The 24,913-nt window shown below is 41.1% G+C and overlaps 1 protein-coding gene across 1 annotated transcript in view; it reads right to left on the reverse strand.

The window, feature by feature from the left end:
• HAAO (3-hydroxyanthranilate 3,4-dioxygenase) overlaps positions 1-6,084 on the reverse strand; it is a 35,252-nt gene extending 29,168 nt beyond the window's left edge. The window contains exons 1-2 of the mRNA XM_080586139.1: positions 5,840-6,084; positions 1,450-1,528 (exon numbers count right to left, since the gene is read on the reverse strand). Of these exons, the coding sequence (XP_080442265.1) occupies positions 1,450-1,528; positions 5,840-6,069 (309 nt within the window). The 5' untranslated portion in view covers positions 6,070-6,084. The remainder of the gene's footprint in view (positions 1-1,449; positions 1,529-5,839) is intronic.
• Between the last annotated feature and the right edge of the window lie 18,829 nt (positions 6,085-24,913).

A 24,913-nucleotide genomic window follows, 5' to 3' on the forward strand; every position in this document is an offset into this window, starting at 1 on the left:
ACCCTAAGGGACCTGCTGGCATGGTACAGCTGACGAAAGGGGATATCCTGAGCGTGGTGGGTAGCCTGGTGCCTTACCAGACATGGCTGTGCCCACAAGCGAGGGCAGGCTGTGAGACCCATGTTACAATTTTGATAGGTTTCTACCTTTTCTTCCTATATTCTGCACTTGGCCCAACAACTTCTCACAACTCAAAGCTTTGAGTTGGATGGCTTTGTTTCGATACAGATGTCAGAGAGGGGGACTGATTTGAAAAATATGGAGAGATTCTATTCTCATAGAACCATTGGATATCCTGAGTTGGAAGGGACCCACAAGGATCATGGAAACCAACTCATGGGTCCCCCAAGGACCACCCAGAGCTTTGTCTGAGAGCTTTGTCCAAATAGTTCTTGAACTCTGGTAGGCTTAGGGCTGTGACCACTGCCCTGGGGAGCCTGTCCCAGTGCCTGACCCCCCTCTGGGTGCAGAACCTTTCCCTACCACCCAGCCTGACCCTCCCCTGTCCCAGCTCCATGTCGTTCCCTCGGGTCCTGTCGCTGTCCCCAGAGAGCAGAGCTCAGCGCCTGCCCCTCCGCTCCCCTCGTGAGGGAGCTGCAGGCCGCCATGAGGCCTCCCCTCAGCCTGCTCTGCTCTGGGCTGAACAAACCAAGGGACCTCAGTTGTCCCTCATACGTCTTCCCCTCTAGGCCTTTCATCACCTTTATAGCCCTCCTTTGGACACTCTCTAACAGTTTTATGTCCTTCTTATATTGTGGGGCCCAAAACTGCACATACTACTTGAGGTGAGGCCGCACCAGCACAGAGCAGAGTGGGACAATCCCTTCCCTGGACTGGCTGGCAGTGCTGTGCCTGATGCACCCCAGAGTATGGTTGGTTCTCCTGGCTGCCGGAGGACACACTGCTGGCTCATATTCAACATGACATCAGTTAGAACCCACAGATCTCTTTCTTTGGGAAAAGAGGATATTCCGCAGGATATTCTTTATCCTTCAAAATATGAATGAAAGTAGAAAATGCTGTTATCTTTCACAGAGTCCACTGGCTTGAAATTATTATTTTTTTCTGAAAATAATATTGATTTTTGAATTTCAAAATTATTTTTGAAATATAAACTGATACTCTGTAACAAAATATCACTTTAAAAATATTCTTACCTTTCTAAAGTTTCATTCCAAAATATTGACGTGACACATTTTGATGTGTAAAAGTACTTTCTCTCGTTTCCTGTTGGAAATGAACTATACCAAAATAGATCTGATCTCATCATGTAGTTTGTTTAAAAGGAAATGAACAGATGGTTTATGGTTCAGGTGCATAATTCTGCTCAAGTCTTTGAATACATCTAGTAAGTACAACACCACTGAGCCTGGCATTGCTAGGCTTCTGTAGCTTCAAATGTAGCTGCATTCTAACCATACAGATCAATTAAAACAACCTATAGGTTACCTCTTCTCCTTCTTCAATATGATAATCCTTCCTTTCATTTGGTCCTCCAACAAACATCACATTCAATTGATGTCGATGCCTAGAAAAAAGTGACAATTTAAAGCTACCTCTATACGTGGTGTCCCTTATTTCATGGATTATTTTTTTTTTTAATGCTTTGACTACAGTGAGTCAATGAAACAATAGCAAGTGACAAGTAGTAACCAGAATGAGAGAAAAGACCTAGATGCATCTTCCTGCTCTGCCACTGGCCTGCTGGATGACCTGAGGCCATCTACTTCCCACCTGGTGTTTCGGTTCCTCCAGCTGTGAAAAGGGAACCAAGATACTTACCAACAGTGGAAAGAGCTTTGAACTGTAAAGACAAAGAATGATATGTAAGAGACAGGAAAAACAGGAAAAATGCTGTCTCAATGTGATTTGATTAATTCAGGATTCTGTAAAGGTAAATCTCTTTTTAAGCTTAATAAGGGTAAAATCATACTTGGTTCCCAGTGGCAGAATTACTAGAGATTCTGATGGTAGGAATTATCAGCTAATTTCTCTTCTATTTATATCAGTTTTGCTGAGGTGGAACAACATTACAATGGTTTCTTTGTGGCTGTGGTTGATTCAGAAAAAAGAGATTCAGGTCCTTTATCTTAATTCTGTCCCTTGTAAGAGCCTCAGCGAGCTCTTTTCTCAGCTGTCACAAAGAATAGATAGAACCCCAATTATCTATCAGTACGCGTATATTAATAAAGAGGTAAGGTAGCAGTTTTCCATTTCCTATGTGTGGGGAAAAAAAAAAAAACCACACTATAAACCAGAATTGTTAACTGTGATTCGAAATTTATCCTTAAGCTCTCTTTGACGTGTGAGCTGAAGGGTGTTGACCTCTACTTTTCAATGAGGAAATACTTGAGCTAACTGGAGATCCTAGTAATACAGAACCAGCAGGAATGTGCTCCCCTGCAATTCAGGAAAGAAATACGTGCCTCTGTGTCAGCACTTCAAAGCCTTAATTGAGAGAAACCAAACTATTCTGAATTGCTGAACATATCTATTTGATCTGGTACTTATATCATGCTTACTTTGAAAAGAAGTTAAATTATAAAGAACACAACAGTAAGGATTAGTAAAGCAGAAATAACAATTGTGACAAACCATTCCTTGATCAAATTAAAATCTAAAGAATTAAATTAGATTACAATACTTAAATTTGCTATTCTTACCATAGGAACTTGTACACATTACAGCTCCTGGCTTCATGCCAATATCTTAAAATAAGGAACTGAAATCAGAACTGACTGTATCAGGCAGATTTAATACTTGTTTTCAAGGACATGCTGAAATACTTCTGTATTAATGAACCCTTCTACTAGAGAAGGGTAGGAAGACCAAAATAGTAAAAACGTAGCTAATTATTCATGAAATAAATTCAAATCAACTCTGAAGAATAAGAGAAATATGATCTATGTGCATCTTGTAGCCTACTTTTAAGATTAATTTTTACAGAAACCCATTGAATTTGATTTAAATGATTAATTTTATTAGTTTGATAATTAAAAGGGAAACTATTGCTCTCAAAACCATTGTTCCTTAACATTTTTTTAAAACTGTTTGGCAAATCTAACATTAATTCTGGTACCCTATGGATTTAGCTGGGTTTTGCATAATAAACTGGCAACAATGGGTTAATTCTTGCTATCATTAAGAATTATATAATGGCACTATCAAAAAACTCTAACTATTAAATACAAGCAGGAATTCAACGAGGTTTGTTTGTCCACACTGCTAAATAAAGTTGTCCAGTTAATATAATTGCATTGAAATAAGAAAAATCATAAGAAAGAAAAGGAGGTTCAGCTAAGACCGTCTGGGAGATAGTTAATGCGGTTTCAGTATCGTAAAGGTTACAGGAGTGTGGAAATTACTTGATTGCATTATTTTTAGAATGAGCTGCAAATCAATGGCCTATTAAGTTTTACATACTCTTATATTTTTCTTCCTAATCACATAAAGAAAATATGACCAGCAGGCAACCTTTTGAAAATGTCTTAAGACCACGAAGAATGAGATACTCCATGACTGTAATGAGGTCTCCTTACCTCCTTACGGTAAATATCATATTCTGAACTCAAAGAAAAGCTTTAAAAGTGCCTTAGCAACCCTGTAAAAATCAGCTATCACAAGGATTCTGATTTTGCGCTAATTGTTCCTTGAGGTTAAAAAGTATTTAAGCTTGCAAGACAGTGTAATTAAAATATATATAATTAAATTGTAGCTCTTACATCACATTGTTTTCTTGACTCTGGCAAAACTCTAAGCAGATGAAGATTCAGGAACTGAGGTTTTGTTTTGAAATCCCATATAGGTACTTAAAACTTTTGATCATCACAATTGTATGGAACATAACTGAATAAAAGTCTGAAAGCTGTAACAAATTTATAGATGGGAAGTCCTACTGATACACTGTAAGACCTAGATTTTAACCTTTAATTCTCTTTTGAAACTTTTGATCATAAGTTACTTAATTTTTTTAAGGTGTTTGCCTTCTTGCGGTGTAGAAGGCAGTGAGAAGATTTCTTTATACATCTGCTCTCAGCACATAAAGTATCATAGCCTTTGAAAACAATCTTGGAAATTTATTAGTCACATCTTGGAAAATTGCCTAAAGCTTTTTTGGAAAATCCTAAAAAAAATGTAGATATCACTAGGAGCAGGTGGTGAGAAACTCAGAATCTATATAGTACATGGCTTTTCTCTCCTCCTCCACAGGCTGAAGCTTCAATGGAGAAATTGATATGTATAAATTTTTTTAATCTATGCAAACTTTATCATGAAAAAAACGTTCCTTGTTTCACTCTAGCTTCTTGCAGTGTTTATGGGGGAGACTCATCAACACCAACTACTTAGGGATACGTGTAACTTTCTGACCTCTGATAGACCTCATATTCCAGAGTTAGTTCAGAATTACACAGAGCTGCTGGTAGGCTGTGCAGAATAGTGCAGTAATAACAAAAAGGTTAATCCTACTGATGAAGAATGAAAAAATGAATATTTCACATGCTCTAAAATACTAAAGCTTTACCACTATCATTGGTAAGCTTTAGAAATAGCTATGCTTTTATGCTTCCTAAATCCATTCCCAAAATGAAATAAATGAAAGCACTTGTAAAAAGACATTTTCTTCTCTTTCCCACTGTGAAACTATTGCAGTGATTCAAGTTTCATAATTTCTCATTTAGAACATAAACTGTAGTTTCAACAGAGACATCTTGCTAAGGATGTACCTCTTACCTTATTTTTGTCTTGCAACCATTACTTTGAAAAGCAAACTCTTGCAGCTTTGAATGGAAATTAATATCACTGCCACTGCTACAGTAGTGCCCAATCAGCTTTTGATTAGAAGTAGCAGTGCAGGGTAGGGGCAACAGGCACATTCTTTGCTTTTTGTAGTCGTTAAAATTCAAATGCAAGAAAAATAAATATAGAAGAGCAAAAACACCTGCTTTTTATGTTCTTCATAAAACTCAGTCTTCTGTAATTTCTTGTACATTGCCCTTTCTTATGAAAACCTTTATACAGAGGCAGTGTTGGACTAAATGTATTGTCCTCAAGTTCACTGATAAAAGAAATCCTTGGTAACATGACCAGAATGTGCCACACATTGGACCGCTTACACTGGAACTTGTTCATGGGCTTTGACGCTGGCAATATGCATACTGTAAACCTGCATAATACACACACTTTTTTCTTATATTAGCTGTATAATTATTCAGGATACAGTTCAGAGCTCCAAGTTGTCAGTCAGTGCCCCGAAATGTTGCCTTTTCAACCTCATGCTGAACAGAGCATCATACCATGCCCTGACAGCTCTGAAATGCCCTGGAAACCTGCTTTTTCAGCCCTGTTCCCCTTCAATTCTCCTTATCTTCATGTGATATATCCTGTCAGTTTTGATTGCTCCTGCGGATTCAGCTCCTCTGCAATATTGGAATGACCCTTAGCAGCTCTAGCAGCTGTTCCAGGTTGTAATATAGTATCACGAATCTATTTGCTAAATCTTACAGTCTATGGATGCAATGCCATCTCCTCAGATTTCTATGAGGTTATTGTCAAAGGGCATGACACAAAGTCCCTTAGCAGCCTAATTGCCTACAAGAGACTTTGAATTGAGGCAGACATATTGAAACTGATCTTCACAGCTTCTGCAGCGTTACCACAAAAAGATTTCAGTTACTTCCTGTCCTTCAAAACTGCGGTATGACTGGCTGTAGCCTGAGAGGAACTACGGTTCCTTACTAGTCTTTACCATGTATGCATTTTAGCAGCTTCCTCTGGTAGCTAAGAATATTTATATATCTAAGAACAAAATTAAACCAAAACAAAACCTTCATTTACTCACATAAGTTTATTGCACACAGGAGGTAAAAAGGCTGCCTTGTTTTCTTCTATCCATTTTCTGACATTTACCAGAAGCTCCATGGTCCACCAGCTATGAAACTTCTGATGAAGATGGAGTTTGCCTAGCGCTCGCTCCGTGAGCAAGCTACATGTGACTCCATCCCCCCAGTTCAGGGATTGGTTGGTAGAAGAGGTGTCTTCAGGCTTGAGTGTCAAAGGGGACAGGTCCATCGGCCAAAGGTCACTTTGCAAAGAGTGCTGGTGCTCCAGCAGCTTAGCTAATAATTGACCAGTGTTTCTAAAAAAAAAAATTTTATTTTTTTTTTAAATTATTTTCATTTTCATCTGAGACTCATACTGCCCACAAGAGGTTGCTTCCTTCTCTTTACTGCATCAGCTGCAGGAACTTTCTCTCTACAGAAACTGCCTTGCTACATACGGTGATGAAAACTTGGGCACTTAATATAGAAAGCTAAATGCAGGTTGAGAGCCATTGCTCAAAGTTTAGTTACATGTATACAATATAGATAAAATGTATTTTTATACATACTTAAATATCTACGTGTTTCGGGCATGATAATAGAGTCCTATTTCCTTTTCCCACCTTCCCTCAACCTTGTTAGGCTGAATGATTGAGGTTGTGATTGAAAATACCGGGAACTACTTCTGCCACATAACAAAAATAAAGATGTCTCCTGTATTTGTAAGACCAAAAGCAGTTGTTCATAAATGATCTTTTTAATTTGTCTTACTCTTTGCCAGGGTTGTGGCAGGCCTTGTTGGAGAGCTGAATGTGATTCTTTGATGACCTTTGGGAAAATGCAGCATGCTGTCATCAAATTAGCAGGCAAAGAAGAAATGGAGAATTATCAGGCATTCCTGGTCTGTATTAGGCTTTATTCCTTCACTGGTTTCTTTTCCATGTCTATGGAGTTTCTAACAGATTGATCACTGCTCCCCCCTCCCCCTTCACTTTTAATAATCAAATCTATAAACATTTCTTTTCAAACTTGGAATACATGAAAAGGGTGGTTGACAAAAAAAAATGTCATTATTAAATGTGAGAGTTTTTCAGTTGCTCTTTATATAGCTTAGTCTTCTGACTACATCTATACTGTGCTTAGTGTGTCAGTGTGCATGGGTATAAGAGTATCTTATGATTTGTTTAGAAGTGAGCTGTACAGCCGCCGTGACTTGTGCATATGGGCTGTGTAGCTTCTGGATTGATGAGTCAGGATACGGGAATGGTATAAACTTGGGAGTTCTTTAGCTTGTACCATTGTAACTTTCCTATGGGTGGAAAAAAAAAAAAAGGTGACGGAATGTGAGTTGAAACTAATATTGTACTTTTCTTTCAGTAAGTGTGAGGATGACTTTCTGCTTTACTTTCATCTCTATGACTTCTTTGCAATTTAATTTAAACTCCTTACATAATTGATCCAAAAAACTCCATTCATTTTGGGATACAAAAATCCACATGAGGATTACAGTTCTGCTATATTAGTACAATCATAATGGTATTGGCAATACTTTTCTCTGATATAAGCCCAGAGTATGTATTATTTCACTCAATTATAAATAATAATAAAAAATGTAACATTATTTATTTAGCACATGAAATTTCTACCATCAAAATGACTGTGGTGAGACATCACTGTGTAGCAAAGTCATTAGGCCTGGTTTTGGACCTACAGACAGGAACATTTTGGTGCTTTTTGCACTGTAGGCTGACGGCATGCTATTTAGCTATGAAGGAAAGCAATTTTCCATTTAAAATGCTTTCACTGAGAGGATTGTGACCCAGCCAGAACTGAAGACTCTCTTAATGACAATGGTTTTGTAAAGCTCTACCTCATTGTTAGTTACAGGTATTGAAGAGCAGGACTCCATTTGTCAGGCCTAAAAACCAAGAGGTTGTACAGATTCACAGCAGGAAAAAAACAAAGGTCCTGGACTTGATAGAGCTGATATTAATGCACAAGTTTTAACTGCAGGGTTATTCTGTCTCAAACTCTTACTTTCATCGCTAGTCTCTGCTCTTTCCCCGCTAGGCAGAATACAAGGTGCTATTACCTGCAGAGAAAACTATCTCAGTCACAGGCTGATAAATCCATTTTTATGGCTAAAGTGAGGTATGGGGGGGAAGAAAAAAAATATAGCTAGAACTATGCAGGGAGGGCACCAATGAAGTTCACTTATAAAATCCACCATTACCAGGAATCTGAGGTTACTGTCACAGGAGCAGTACTTTCTGCAACCCTCGGAAATCAGTGCATTTTGAAAAAAGCAGTTAATGGCCTCTCCATGTGTGCAGCAGGTATAAGGGAACATTGCTTCTTTTGAGGAGGGATAAGAAATGGTCTGTGCAGCCTGGAAGTAGTGGGCCATGAAACCTTATTTCTGTGAAGTGAGTGTATTGGAGAGGCAAAGAAAAGAGCGAGTGTTGCAGGCTCTGTGAGTTTCAAGTGAGTACAGACACTTCATGACCTGACTGGGGACCTGGATTTTTCTGGCTAGTCCGCTTTGCTATGGCTCTTCACATCCATCAAAGTCTGTTCCAGAAGCTCAGGTTTCTACATCTGCTTTTGGCTCAGATCCTTCCCTCAGGTAGGGAAGGCAAAAGCTCTCAACTTGTCAGCTTTTGCTGACAGAGTTGTGCAAGACTACTGAAGCACAAAACTGCTCCTCAAAAATAAGCCATCTTTTACATTGTGGGTGCAGGAAAAAGCATTAGTGGAAAAAAACCAAACACCTGAACACGCTTCCTTTTTTTTTTTTTTAATCAATTCTGTTCTTTCTCTGCTATAAAAATTCTTTGAGAACAAATATATATATATTTACTTTATTAAAATGAAAACATTATACAGTTATTTATAGTTTTAAAATCCTGCATAGTTGTGGAAATAAAATCAAATTGGCAACAAACCTACTACATGAGTACAGTTATGTTCCCACCTAACTAATTCACGTGGCCAATTTTTGACTATTTGATTTATAAACATAATATCAAGGGCCCCAGTCTTGCTGGGGACACATGCAGGAAACAAGTGGATCACATAGCACAGTAGAAGAATTAAATATCCTACAAAATTTACTAGGATCTTTGCTATTGCTCTCACTATTACGGGAAGGCTGATTCAAATACAACAGCAGTGATTATCATCTATATGTAAATAACAAAAGCAGATTCACTTGGTCCTCCTCTTGCCTGAGTCTAAGGCTGAAGCTGCAATAAAGAACTTGTCATAGCTTCAGCTTTGATTCTTCCTGACAATTTTTTATTCACCAAAAGGGCACCTGTTTGGATGAAATTGTACAAAGATTGCTGCAAACATAATACAGTATATTTTATTTGCTAGTGTAATGATGCACTGGTAAGGGTAATGAAGGTAGCTGCAGTTTTCTGGTATGCCAACTAAATATATGTGATTATGTAAAATTGCTCTAAGAAATGAACTGACAGCAATTTTCTTCTCCCTGCCATCATCTTCATCAACAGCCAGATACAGCAATTGCACATTACTTCACCTGTCAGTGGTGTATACTACTGAAACGTGTTCTAAGTAGCGCCCACAGTAATAGTACCAGCAGCAGAACAGCTGTCTTGACAAGTGAGAAGCATCCTGTCTCCATCCAGAACAGTCTCAAAATGTTTCTGCTCTGTTAGGAATAGGAGGAGGAGGTAATGAAGTCATGTATACCTGCCATTCAATCTTGGAGGTCACTGCTATCTACTTGAAACTGGCCGAATGCCTGTCCCCTGCTGCCAGGCCATAAATATTTCAGTTTAGAGGCCATGGAAGTCCAGGCACTGTGCGGCACTGTACAATCATCCACTCGGTAATGACAGGTCCAGAGCTTGTTACTTTGCCCATGCTTCGCGGACGTAGAAAGCGGAATGCTTTCTGGTAATTGTGTCTGTAACCCAGCAGAGCTGTCTCAGTTCTAGGAACATAAATACGGTGACAAAGCTTAATGATAGCAGGAAAAATAGATAGGGTATGTCCTTGTGTCAACTGTAACAGGACTGGAGCATTAAATAGGGTTTAAATGTCTGCTGATGCCGATTCATTTCTCTTCTTCCTGTCACACAGCGATAGTGGAAGTGACAGAGCTTACTGCAGAAGTTCACGCTTTATCAACAAACACGTACATAAGGCTGTTTTTTTTTTTTTCCTAATAACTGTTTCTCAGCAAGTAATACACCACATGCATACATTGTGCTTTGTTCTGCGTATAAGCAACGGTTGGCTTTTAGCAATGGTTGCTGACAAATTTTCTGAGCAGGGTGCCTGCCCGGGGCCCTCCCGGCGGAGGGGCCGCGCTCTCCCCGCCGCCACCGGCCGGCGGGCACGCGGGGGGCGGGAGGCCTCATCCCGGGCCCCGCCGCCGCTCCCCGCCCTCCCGCACCTCACGGCACCGCCCTCCCGGGACGGGAGCCTCCCGCCCGGCCGCGCCGGCCCCCTCCCAGCGCCGCCGGTAACGGCGAGGGCCCGGCGTTGGCCGCGGGTCGGGGCGCGGCGGGGCCATTACGCGTCGCGGGCGGGCGGCTCGCCGCCATTTGCCGGCCCGCGCCCGGCGAGTGGTTGATAAAGCGTTCGGGAGGAGTTGGTGTCAGGGCTCCAGTGGCGCAATCGGTTAGCGCGCGGTACTTATACAGCAGTACTAACGCCGAGCAATGCCGAGGTTGTGAGTTCGAGCCTCACCTGGAGCACAGACTCTTTTTTGGGAGGGGGAAGACGGTTTTTTTGGGGAGCGCTCAGCAGGAAGAGAAGAAATGCGAAAGTTCACGGAAAAATTATGCGTGGGCCCGCGGGAGTGCACCCTGCAGGGCCCGGGAGGTGCTGGAGCACGTCCAGGGGGCGGCTGCTTGCAGCTGAACGGACTGGTGGTGGTGGTCGGGAGGGCAGGCAGCGCCTGCGTGAGGCCGGGCTTGAAAAGATGCACGTATGGAAGGAAACACGCTGAGGTCTACGCTCGGTTGGTTTAGCGTAGCTTTTCGGTGTGGAGTAGTTATCGGTTTCCTTGTAACAGCTGCAAGTGTCACGCTGCAGGAAATAAAAGGTTATTTTATTGGAGGTTACTTAATACAGGGTAAATAAATATTCACCAGTAGCGTCACTACAGCTCAAGAGTAACAAAATCTCCTTTACTTTGCTTCCTTCAGCAGTGATATTCATTGTAACTACTTACTACTACAGTAATCTTTTAGGAATGTGTAGTCCAGAGAAAGAGAAGAATTCAAATAATTTTACTTTCATAATTGAAGAGGTGGCAGGGCCACAGAAAAAGGCAATTTCCAGAAAGTCGAGGGACACTGCCCAGCAGGTTTAGGCCCAGATCTTGTAAACATGCATGTTAACATCTAATCTAATTGCAGCAATGCAGTTTATACTAAAAAGCTCTGCGAGAACATCAGGATCATGCAGCCAGACGCATCACCATTGCCCGATCAGCCCATTAGTGTGTGTGCTGCAGGGGTTAGTTCCGTATTGTACCGCTTTTAATTACCATGCCTTCCCTGTTCTAGGAACCACCTTGTCCCCTCAGAACTTTGCAGGAACTTTGCCACTGATTTCAGTGGCGGTACGCTCATGCCTGAACTGCACACCATATCGATATAATAAGGTCTAAATAAACAGATATCTGTACTATATCAAAGTGTAAATACAATTCATCCTTTCTCTGCTGGGGGTTTCACGTTTTCTCTGTCATACATGAGTACCATGTCAAAATGCTGGGGAGTAAAGACAGCATGGAGGAATATTCGCAGAGGTATTAGAAACAGTAAAAAATGAAAATACTGTTTTTGTGTAACTGAAAAAAATAGCAGAAGGCCTATTAATTGTCATTGCAGAGGGACTCCATTCCCCAGGTTAGACCCACTTTCAAAACTTTTTAAATTAACTCTCACCTTCCTACTTGTCTTTATGCTTTCAGGAACACTATAGCTCCTGCTCTCCGTGGCTGAGGAGGAGCCTTGTGTTTGTAATTGGGGTTTGGGTTTGGTTTGCTGGGGTGATTGTGCAATTTTTGCCAAATACAAGGAGCATAAAACAGATGCTGTTTGGTGCATGCACAGCAGTGATCCAGCTTGTCTACAGCTTGCTTCCATCACACCAGAGAGCAGCAGGACAAGCGGTTGGAGTTGGCACAGTGCTGCAGCCTCCTTCACAAGGCCTCCCTCATCTGCTCCATCCTACCTGGCTCTTAGTCTGTCTCCAAAGTGATTTTTATCTGAAAAAAAAAGAAGAAAAGGAGAAAAAAAAAAAGAAAAAAACCTGCCAAGTAAGCAATAGCTGTTATCATTTCTGTAACAGAGGCCTATGCTCCTGTTTGACTCCAGTGCTTAACACCTGAGAGAAACAGTCTGAGATGGGGATTTCACACAGATGTAACATTAGGACAACTAATGGTGAATTTACTAGGCTAACACAATGAAAGAATGTTATTTATCTGTGTGCAGTGGCTGTTTATGAAATAAAGTGAACAGAACTGCTACGAAAGCGTGAGAGCATCCTGACGGAGGCAGGGCTGTGAGATAAGATAAATGAAAGCACCTGAGGTGGGGTGGCTCATTGTGACCTGGCTGTAGGCACCTGGGCTGGGGTGGTGCTGGGCTCTTCGCCTGTCCCACTGTGAGGGGCCTTGCAGGGCTTGTGGAAGAAGGGTGCTATTTTGGAACAGGGGTTGGTGAGTTTGTGCTTTGTTTGCTTACTGGGTTGGGGGGGGAATCTGCTGGCTTGTTTGCTGTAATTTGCCTTGTTCTTTGATACAGGGAGGTTGTGAGGTTGGGGCCGGGGGTCTGTGCCTGCTGGGGAAGCTGTGGTGCTGATAGGGTGAGAACCAGAGTACCTCTGGTTGTCATTGATGTTTATAACTTTTTCCTGAGGAGTAAGCATTTTATGGGTTTATGAGATGAAAGCGTATGCTGTTGTTTACAGTGAGGTGTGTTTTTTGTTGGGATTCTTGGTCCTGAATTATTGCTTAGTGCTTTAATTCTAGTTGATAGTGACCTGTAACTGTAAGCACATATATATTTATGTATATATGTGTGAAGATATCTTTATGCTGTTACTGGAAAGCTCCCAGTGTTTGTGTGTGATCACTATCTTCTTTTTTTAAAGCTTTAATATAAGTAGATGACACATTAAGAAGACACTTGCATGTGTGATGCAATGTGTCAGCTGTACCAAGCTGTATCTAGGGAAAGGTACCGCCTCCTTCTCCTTCCCACCTCTTCCCCTGACAATAACTTGCTTACCTGTGCCTCATTTTCCATTTGAAAGCAGATGGCGAGATGTTGTCTGTCTCCTTCTGAGCCACTGCTGTATGTCACCGTCCTCACAGGGTGACATTGGCTTGGCCAGGGCTATGAGCTGCTGGGCACTTGGACAGTCCCTGGGTGTTGCTGGAGGCTTCCTCAGGAGGATTTCCCCATGTAGGCACTGTGTTGATTACTCTGTGCTCTTTTGTTTACTTAGGGATGTACATCTTGTAGCCTATACTATATATATTATTTCTCTTTTAATACGTCTGGTGTGAATGTCATGCTTGCAGGCCTGTAACCACCTAGCTCCTCTGAAATCCTTCAAGGATCCCTCTTTTTAAACTTCTTGTTGCTATTTATTCAATTTCATGTATGGACTGTAGTTGCTCTGCGGTATTTTTCTGGTTACTTTGTGTTCCTGCTGACAGTGGAATTAAAACTCACTTTATAGATACATAGAGAAACTTTATGTACCTGTTGCTTTTTGCTCAGGGCAGAATTTACAAAGATCTGGCTATTGTGTGGTTTTAATAATCAGCTAGGGAGCAGGCTTAAAGTGTTTGCATGATACTTCTCACCTGAGGAGTCCCACTGGAGTGGGAGATGCAGGGTGTAGGAGAAGGAAATGCAGGACTATTGCACAGGCTTATTCATGATATCCCTTCCTGACATTTATTTTTAAAAGTGGCAACTTCTTTTTCTCACATGTTTTTCTAGTTCTGAGCTTTGTGAGGCTCTTAAGTGTTTGCTTAACTTGGTTTATTTGAACGTATTGGTCTTGAACTTTGAACAGTATGGGGTTTTGTATGTTGTAACAAATGTCTATAAAAGCTTATGGTAAAGACCTGGTACATTTAGTTATTTTGAAACTAAAATAATAAATGTTTTAGTCTTAAAAATGCGTGTACGTGTTAAACAGCAAATAGGAGTACGTTTTTCTTTTTTTCCGATAGATGGCACTGTGATCCCACAAAGCGAAAAAGAAAACCAAAGCAAAGCATTCCCAGACATCCTAAAAATAGAACTCACTTGCCAAACGGTTCGTTGTGGGCAGCAGAGAACAATAGGCAAAAATTCCAAGGGTTGCTTAGAAAACAAAGTCAACTAGAGGTGTAGATACTTTGTGTGTGTGTGGTGGTGTTTTTTTGTTTTTGCTTTTTGTTTTCATTTTGTGTGTAACATCTTGGGGACCTTTCTAAAATTAAAAATCTATTGATTAGTTGTGTTTGGAGCAGCAGAGGTGGATGGGATGTGCCATGTGTTTTAAAGTCTGTATGAATTCAGTACTGTTTCAAAGTGCCAACAAAGCAGGCCCAGCTTAGATTCTCTTAAGCTTATTCAAGAAGAGCTGCTGCTGCTTGAGGCTTTCATGCAGCGCTGCCTGAAGTCCAGGCAGCTGCTTCCCATCGAGGCTGCCCATGCTGTGGAGGTATTAGACTAGGATACAACAGCTGGGGAGGGAGGAACAAAGTGCAGATGCTTGCAAACTAAGGGGAAGGACTTGTTTAGCCCAAATATTAATATGTGGTGGAGGAGAAGGATAATGAAGGATGCATCTGTCCAATTGTGACATGAAAGCTTCCTTGGTGAAAAGAATTGCTGAAAGATGAAGGGGGTCCGTGGGCTTATATGGGTTGACAGAAGGAAGAGAAATAAGGAAAAACTAGATAGAATTCATCTATTGCTCTCTGAAACCCAGGAAGTGGGTGTTACAAGGAGGGAATGAGCAAAGGGGAAGGGGGACAACAAAAAAAAAAAAAAGGAAAGGAGGATGAAACAGAGGGAGCTGGTAAAAGAACATAGGTGAGGAAGCTTTTTTAAAAAAAAGATATAACTAGACAATCCGCTATATGAACGTGTGTAGGGCAATGAAAAACAAATGAATAAGCATGAGCCAAGCATGCTAGTCTAAGGTAGAGTTCCTGTAGAAAGTAAATTGGCCTGCCCGTTTTGCCTGAGCAAAGAGTGATCTCAAAAGGTTTTTCTTCTCTGTGTGTTCTGAGTGGTTACTTCAGTGTGCCAATGTAAGGGACCCCTCAGCTTCTCTCAGGATTAGAGCTGGTGTTGGGAGGGCTGGAGAGCTCAGCTTTCTGGTTTGGAAAAGGAAGGAAGTGGACAATCTGCACTGGTGTTTGTGCCCACGTAATTTTCTTGCTTTTATGCTGAGTTTTCTGTGTTAGGTTCTGCTTTTAAGGTGGAAAAAGTCTCCTGGTTTCCTCAAATAGTTTTGGTGCAGCTTAAATATTTGAAACCTTGGAAAAGGCTCAAAACACTAAGATGAACTAAACCAGATCCAGAGAGAGAACAAGCTAGGGAAGTGGCTGAAATGGCAGGGGATAGTCGGTTTGTCTGTAGTTAAAAATGCTGGTGGAGGCATGCTCCCTTGAAGGAGGGAGTTGAGCCTGCACTGCCTGCTTTGTACAAGGTCTTTGTTCATTGGCAGCCAATTTAGGATATTGCTAGGAAATGTATTTAAAATTTTTAACATGGAATTAGACACATGAAGGTGGTTGAGGAGGGGAGAAACAATTTTTAAAGGTTTATCTTCTGAAAAAAATGAATAAAATATCAGAAGCATTGTGCTGCAGGTCATGTAGGCACGTGTGACTTGGAGACTTGGCTGTTTTTTTTTTTTGTGAAGAGAGGCTGTCAAAAAGATCAACATTAAAAACTAAAAGTATTTGCAAGGAAGAGAATAATAAAACTGAGTCAACTGACTTCATTGCTTGCATTTGCTTTCTGTATATCCTGGCCATTGGATGAGGATTAGAGTTGGTTAACTATAATGCTTGATTTTAAAGTACTGTTTACACACAGTTTGAAAGAATTTAAAGAAGGATGTGCCTTTATCTTTAAGGAGAGGCATGCCAGGCTTGTTCCAGCAAGGATAAAGCCTGGTTAATATTGAAGCTGCATTACTGAAAGCTTTTTATGTAGCTTTGCCTGTGAACTGCATCCTGCAAAGGGCATCTGCAGCTTTTGTGTACACTTGTACACCGTTGCATCAAGCTGAAAGCATCTTCCAAGTGAAAAGGTGAGCCCTCGTTTAGGGCCCGGGGAGCTTTGTAGCAAAGTGGTGCTGGAACCAAGGGCTCTTTCAGCTGAGGGGAGCAGTGAGTGTCTCTCTGCTCAGTGCCTGGGCCCAAGGCCGGGGTCTTGCCTCTCCACGCTGGCTTTGCTCTGCCTCTCCTTCCCAACACAGGGGGCTCAGCTTCAGCAGGAGAGGGGCACCTGCTGGGGGAAAGCTCTCATCACCGGAGTCATTGACAGGGTTTTTTAGATTCTTAGAGCACTTGGCCAAATTTTCAAGGCTGCTTAGGACATGCCCATGCGATGTTGATATTTGTCTGCTTCTAAGCATCTGACGTTGCAAAAAGTTGTTCTGATGCAAGTGTGACATATTTTAAGTGTTCTTGCCTGAGTGGTTACTCTGGGGCTTGGAAAATCAGTATTTGCAACTCCTGCTTTCTTTCTGTTGTTTCTTGTCCCTGTACGTTAGGCTCAGCATTGGTACTCCTTTTTCCAGGCATGTCGTTAACCACCTCTGAAGAATGCTGTCCTGTCTGAGAGCTGTGTGGCTGCCCGGTACTGCAGAGTTCACTTGCTGGGGCTCGTGGCTGCTATGAGGCAAATGTGAAAACTGATGGCTTGCACACAGCTGTGTGTGCAAATTGCCTGTACATGGTCGTATGGGTGGCTTCACTTTTCAGGAATGTAAAGCTCGAAATTCTTGTGAAATGGTCAGACATAAAAATCCTCTTAAATGAAGTTTGGGCACCTCAACGTTCTCCTGCGGTTTTCTGAATGCACTCGATCTGTAGCTTGTCATCTAAATGCCTCCAAAAGTGAAGATAAAACTGTCAAGGAATGGAGATTGGTGACTGTTTTTCAGATGTAGTATTAAAGAATAATACAAACGGGTACATTTTCACTATGTCAGTGAACTTGCCTCATGCTGTATAAGAGGATAAATTTTGGCCCAAAGTAATGGCAAGCTTATGTCTGGCTGCAAGGAAACCAGGAATTTCATGGGGCTTTAAAGTATGACCCACTGCATTATTCAGTATGTGTGATTTTTGGCATGATGGAGCAGTAAATACTGGTTGAAAACAGAAGCAGAAATTATAGGGTAAATAATTCAGGCCAAAGAGAGGCCTCTGCTTAAGCATGCATAGTAAAGGAAATGGAAGTAGAACCACAAACGACAATTGCTGGGAAGAAGAGCAGCAGTTTGGAACATATGAATTTACCATTTGCTGCTAAAACTGAGCATGATCCTCTGAGGTGACACCTGAAATCAGGAGGGTGCAGTCACCTCCTCTGAGTGCAGGCTGACCAGTACATCACATGAAGACTGCTGCACTTGGCAGGCATCATTTTTTGGGGGGGGCCTTCCTGTGCTGCAGCCACTGGGTTGGAGGATATAGTGCTCCTTTGGTAGATGATCTAACAAATGTCTGTGACTTGACTTTTTAAAATCTTCAGATCTTTGGAAAGAGATGGCCATCGGGCTAGATGCATTGCACTCTGTATGAAGGGAACTTCTTTATGCTAAATTGTTTTTCTCATCTGTCATTTTTTATTTAGTATTTAAGTAGATAGATGGCTTTGGTTACTGACATAGGACAGTGCTAGTCTCCTTCTCCATACATAGAGTGCTACCTAAGCTATGCTTCTGCATATGATTTGATTTGATGCTGCTTTCTGTTTAGGCAAAAAAGAGCCAAAGTAGTGCTGATAGAAGTGTTTGAGCTCTGTGGCTGAGCAGTGTGGTTTCGGTTTGCTTCATTTGGAATGAGAGGGATCTTCAGAACTCCTCAGGAACCTTGCGCAAGTGAGGTGCGAATTAAGGCAAATAGCAGAAAGAACTGTTAGCACAGTAATTTCTCTAGCTTGGGCATGCTTTAGTTGCTCTTGGAGCTTAGACTGCCTTGGCTGAATGTGTACCAGTGTTTTCACAATGGGGAGGGTTATCACTGGGGCGTGACATCTGGGGAGCTATGGGTTGAGGAGAACAGCTAGTGGTGCTGATCAGACGTGACCCATGGTGAACTGCTGCTTCAAGATTGCTTCCTTGCGCAGTGTGATAATTGGAAGACTGTAGTTCCTTGATGTCTCCAATGAATTCTGGTTTGAAATACAAATCTTGACTGTACTTAATTTTTACATGGAATATTTCTACTTATTAAGTTGCTTATTTTCTCTGGAAGCTAATCTGTTGGATAATAGGGTGAAAATTCCTGTAGCTTACTCCACTAAATGACTGCTGGACAATGAAAGAAAAGAGGGTTTAAGGGTCAATTTGGAAAGTAACTTAGACCAGAAGTTTCCAATAACAGCTGTGGTTTGGATACAGTTGAAAAAAGAACAGCACATCTAAATTCAATTGTACTTGCATTGGCTGAGTAATAATCTTAGAGTAGATGTGAACAATACGCGTTGGAGACTAACAAGCCATATCCTGAAAGAAAATTATAACTGATGCAGACAAACTGGGAGAAAAACTGGTAGTGATTACAAGCGATGAAAGTGCTGGTCCTGGCTGTCCTACTCAATAAATAATCTTGAAGGGGTATTAGCAACACTAGTAGTAGCAACATTTAACCATCTGGCTCAGCTTCTGTGGGATGTTTTCTTGAAAAAAAAAAAATACCAGTTGGTGGAACTCCATCCATTGAAATCGTAGGCGAACTTGGCACTGTGTTGCTGTGTTGGCAGTTCCTTGTGTGCTGTGCATCCCGCACTTGATTTGCCTGTGATCATTTGACTTGATAGGGCAGATGTTTCCGTGATGTTCATGGACCATTAGTGGTCTATGAAGTCCTAGTAAGTGCTTGTTCAAGTTACCATGCATCGGTCTAACCATGCTGGTGGTCTGCAATAAACCTGGAGGTGGCTTCAGACCTACAAAACTCTGTCCTGGGGCATTGGTGGCTGCAACTCCAAACTTGTCTTGACTGTTGCACAGCAGACAAAAAATATATATATTAAAAAAAAAATCACAGTCTCTGTCTCTTGCATAATGAAATCTCATGTTTTTACTATCTCATTGGCTTAGAATCGTAAACATGAATGTTGATCTGGCAAAAGTTCTTCTTGCATATTTACCACGCAGACATTTACAGACTACCCTGAGTACATGAGCGCTTGTTGTAGCTTAGCGTCGCTGTTGACCATATTTCCCATGTGTTCTGCTTGTGCCTTGCTTTACTGATAAACTCTTTCCATCTTGTTTTTGTCCTTAACAGTCTAATGTTCATAAAATAATCAATTTGGTGCAAAATGTCAGCTTACTACGTGTATTTTTTTATTTGATTTATCTTTTCCTAAAATCTGGCTTTCTTCACCCCATAAGCAAATGGAATTAAGGATAAATGTTTTAATCTCTGAGCAATGCATTCCTCCCACCCTGCCAGTACTGCTAAAACTACTTTGAAATACGCAGTGATACTATTTCTTGGTATTTGATTCATCCTGTAATCAAACTGACAGACATCAATGGAGCACTTAGGAGTTTATGCTTGGAATTAAGTCCAGTTGAGTGCTTCTGGAATCTTCTGGCAACTTTCTTTTATCAGTGTAAGTGATGTAGCATGATTCCATCATAATTACTGCGGAGCTGCACCAAATTAGATGATATGATTGAGGCTGATTTTTTTTCTTGGAAATTAAGAGATGGTAACAGAGAGGCAGACTGTGTAACATTCACCACTTGCTGGATTTGTTTGCCATCCTGTATATAAAAAAGGCCTATTCCTTCTGTTCAGTATTCCCTGATAGATTGCTTGCAGTCTGCTCGAAATGAGTATCAGGTACTATTCTAATGCAGTGGTGTTATAATGTAATTCTGTTTTTGCTTCAGTGCAAGGCATGGGAAAATCAGACTTGTACTGTTAAGCATCTGTGTCTAGTAAACCCATGCATGACTGAAAGTTGGTGTACAGGCTCACATCCTCCATTTGTTTACATTGAGAGAAATGGAGGTTCATGTTAACTCAGTTAAGTGAGGTTATTTCAGATTTCTACTGGTGAAATGGGAACAAAAATATCTGGCACATGCTTTTAAGTGTTGTACGAAGATAAACAATACTAAAGACTTTTTCCAAGAGGTGTCAATCAAACAGAACTGCATGAATTGCAGACATCTTCACTGGCGATGTTTGTGTGGTGCAGACATCTTCACTGGCGATGTTTGTGTGGTACAGACCATGCTGGGATACAACTCTGTACATGTACCTGAATTCATCTGCCACTGCTCATCTGGGTCACAGTAAATAAGACACTGTGGTATTTTTATAGAATCAGAGAATATCCCAAGTTGGAAGGGACCCACAAGGATCATCAAGTCCAACTCCTGGGTCCCCAAAGGACCACCCAAAAATCAAACCCTGTGTCTGAGAGCTTTGTTCAAACACTTCCTGAACTTGGGGCTGTGACCACTTCCCTGAGGAGTGTGTCCCAGTGCCTGACCCCCCTCTGGGTGCAGAACCTTTCCCTAACCCCCAGCCTGTCCCTCCCCTGTCCCAGCTCCATGCCGTTCCCTCGGGTCCTGTCGCTGTCCCCAGAGAGCAGAGCTCAGCGCCTGCCCCTCCGCTCCCCTCGTGAGGGAGCTGCAGGCCGCCATGAGGCCTCCCCTCAGCCTGCTCTGCTCTGGGATGAATGAACCAAGGGACCTCAGCCGCCTTTCATATGTCTTTCTCTCTAGGCCCTTCACCAGCTATGTAGTTCTCCTTTGGATGCTCTCTTATGATTTTATGTCTTTGTGTTTGTGTTGTGGTGCCCAAAACTGCACACAGTACTTGAGGTGAGGCCGCACCTGTAACAAAATCTTTGGCGAAATCCAAGATCATATCTTTTTATCTTTTGCATTAGGTGTTTTGTTTTTTTTTTTTAATATATTTACATCTACCCCTTGGAAGAGAAGAACTTATTATTCTGAGACTAGATGCAGGGAAATAAAATCAGTAATATGGGCTCTTCAGTTTTTTGATAAGGCTGCACCCAAGTGTTGTAGACCTGGTAGGGGGAATACCTGCCGAGGCTGTGGGAGGGGATGGTGTCCTCCCTGATCAGCGGTTTCCTCTCTGCACATCCAGGGGAACCCGTGGGCTTGGGTGTCCTTCCTATCCCAGAGTTGTCACTACGCACAAAATGATAGTTTTAGGGGCCTGCTGTGAACAGGAGGCACCTTCCCCAGGTCTTCTGTGCTGCATTGTGCACAGTGCATGGAAATCTGTGGGGTTTTAATGAGTGTTGGTGGCCCTCCCATTAATGGGAAGTACAGCTGCTGTCCTTGACTGCAGTGGAACTTGTCTGTATGCACAAATGCTTGATCAGAAAATACGTTACTTTTTCTCAAATTGATTAGATTATATAGATTTAAATAGGTTTGAATGCTCAAAAGCCTGTAACCGAGCCTTTGGAAACAGCTATTAGGCCATTAAGACAAGCAATTTTCAGCAGATGGCAGCATTGCACTCTGTAACTTTATTTTTCTAGCAGTGGCTCTGCAACTCTTTACTCAGGCTGGTAGGAAGCTGCCAACTAAGAATTAATCCAAAACCACTTCTAAAATGTTTTGAAATACAGGTCTTAATAGATGAGTCTGTAACAATACCTAATTATCATCATGGCTTTTGTGTGGAGAATACCAGTGTGCTGCGTAAGAAAATACTGTACTAAAAAGCAATACTAGTATACCCAATTTTTTGTTAACTCTTTAAGTAATTGCTTTGAGATAGAAGGAGGTAATCTGATAGACTTGTTCTTATTTGTAAACATATTAGCAAATACCTTAAAGATGCCAGACTTTGAACTGGAACTGTGTGCATAGAGCTGTAAGTGCCTTCCTCCTTACCTTCCTCCTTATTAGGCCTTTAAGACTGGAACCCCTTTTCTTCTCTAGAAAAAAATAAACTGAGTTTCCTAGTGCTTTATACTATATCTTGTAGGCAACTTGGTTATAGGCTCTGATCAATATACAAGCAGATGTTACCTTGTTAAAAGTTGTAGTGGTTACAGGTTCAGATGCAATACTGTTTTTTTTATCTGTGAGGAATCAGTTAAGAATACTACATTTGTATACGAAGCATGTGCGTGATTCTACACTATAACTTGTCAATGTATAGCAGTAATAGGAAAAATTGGAGAGGGTCCCCACCAGCACCTTTTGCTGATTCATGGGCGTTCCACTAAGAAGGTGAAGGAAACGAAAATTCTTGCTGCTTCTAAAGGACTGACTTCAGTGACCTCTTCAGAGAAAAGCTTCTAGTTCCAGGTAGACATCTATCCATGATGAACGACTATATACATAATCCTAAACTGTGCAAGAGAACTCATTTTTCATGTGCTTCCTTAGGGAGAACACGGAGCTATTTTTAGGTTTGAGACAAGGCGCACTTTGAATGGACTGTATTGCAAGCAGCTAGCACTGATGTAAATGGCAGTGCAAAACACAAGGCAATAAGAAATGGAAACCAGGTCCAACTAGTGCAGCTGTTCAGAAAGAGGTTAAAACATACCTCTGCTGCAGATTATGCTCGCAAAACTGTTGGGTAGAAACAAGTATGATGATACAAATGGAAAGGAAGCTTTATATACCTACGTTAGAGTTTCACTTGAGAGTGACTGAAGAGAAGAAACCTTTCTCCTTTCCTCCCCCCTCTCCTTCCTTGCAGGTCAAAATAAGTGTATATTAGTATAAGCAAAGCAAAGTTCAAGCTGAATAATTTGGGCTACCCTCTGGTATGATTCTGCCCTTTGTTAAGCAAATAAACCGCAATCAAAATTGTGAAACTCTTATCCTTTTTTTTGCAGTCAAAGTAGAATGTTGCAGGTGCCAGTGTAGTTTGCAGAGATGAATGAATAGTTCTCCAGCTATATGCTGTCAGGACGTGATATTCTGGAATGAATTTAGCATATGCAAATATCACTTGGATGGGAGAATTTTGAGAATATCAGTGGCATGAAAATTGGGCTGCTCTTGGAGCATGCATAAGCCTGCTTAAAACAAAATGCAAAACAAGAGCTTTCTTAATGTTGCAGGAGAAAAATATTTTGAAAAGATTAGTGACCTTTTATTTTATTCTTTAAAGGCGCACAAGGAGGCTGGGAATCACTGCCACGTGTACATATACTGTTAAAAGGGGGTATTAATTATCTTTCATCTTGGGTACATTTTAAAGCTTTGGCACAGAGACTCTGGATGCTTTGAGCATCCTTTGCTTTAAGTTGTTAACTGTGGGGAGCAGGATGTTGTGTTCTTTTGTAGGGGAGAACTATGTCTTCTGTAAGAAGTGGTCAGTATTGCTTTTATAGAGTAACATCCCCTTTCCCAAAGGAAGAGAGGCTTAAATAAATGAAATTTAAAAAATAAAGGGGGAGGGGGGGGAGCAACCAAACCACAACAAAAACTCTTAAGTATATCTCCATTCAAGAGATCTTACCAAAAGCCAAATGAGTTTCCAGAGTTTTGTTTCAGAATTAAATCAGATGATCAAGCTCCTGTGTCTGTTTGGGCATTACGTTTCTGAGAAAAGGCACTTATTCTAAACCAGCATTCACACATCACTTCAGAGTAAATCCTGAGGATGTATAATGTTTGTGTGTGTCATTAGAAATAATAATAAAAAAAGCTTAAAAGAACAACAGAAAATAGGTCTGTCTTCGAGAGAGTTGTCCTACCTATGTGTACTACCTTCCTTTGCTTTGTCTGAACAGTTCTGGGAAGGGTGGTTACTTTGAATGGCTTCTGCTGCTGGAAGGTTGTATGGCATAATATCTTCTGATGTCTATCACTGAATTTGGGATAACATTTTATATTAAGAAAAATCACACTACAGTAACAATAGGCTTAAAGGGGTGTTAATTCCTGGTGTTGCTTTGGCAGTAGCATAGAATATATCCTGAATTTGACATAGTCTTAAAGAAAAAAAAAAGACTCCTCATCTGCAATATACACTTATGTGTTCTTTCAGGATTGAATGAACTTACTTCTGGTGAGTTTAAATGACTGTTTTCATAATTTAATGAAATGCTGGATTTTGTGACCTGTGTTCTCAGAGGATGTTACAAACAACTTAAATCTGTTTTATCTTCAAGATGGTGAGCAAGACTGTGGAGATGAGGTGAATGTGTTGATATTCAGCAGTTCCCCAAATCCCCACTGCAGTGGACATAGCTGAGGTAGTAATTATTTTAAATGGTACTTATGCCGTGGAGTGTGTATAACCAAATGTGGAGTACTGGTAGCTCAGTGTTTATGGGTTATGTAGTCTGTGTGACAAAAATTGCCATCATTTTCCTCTTTGATGCTCTTAATGAATGAGTCGGGTTTTTTGACAGTAAGCCAGCACTTCTGAAGGCAGTGGGTTTGATCTTTGCTAAATAACTTTTTTTTTAGTAGAATGTATTTCGTAGTTGCCTATACTTCCTGAATACGAGATAAGTGTTCTTCATTTACATGTTCAATTAAACAGCATAAAAGATGTGTTTTCATGTGTTACTGCTCTGTAACAGTTATTTGCATATCGTGTACATTTTAGAAGGAACCTATTCAAATTGCTATGTAAACCTTACAAAAAGACTCCCTTGGGCTCTGTTGTTTGCTTTTATAGGGCAGATAATTTAAGAATTGTTTCTTTTTAAAGGATTAACAGCTTTAAGAAAGTGCTTTCTAAAGAGTTCCTTTTGTTTTCAAAGTGGGGCAAAGTCAGTTGGCGAAGGGCTTTCAAAGCATCTCAGTCCTTTGGAACTTGGAGTCTAAAGTTTGCCTAAAGAAATTATTTCCTGGCCTTTATAGACAGC

Source organism: Anser brachyrhynchus (genome assembly GCF_964034855.1).
Source record: "Anser brachyrhynchus genome assembly, chromosome: 3".
In the NCBI taxonomy this organism is placed as follows: Eukaryota; Metazoa; Chordata; class Aves; order Anseriformes; family Anatidae; genus Anser; species Anser brachyrhynchus.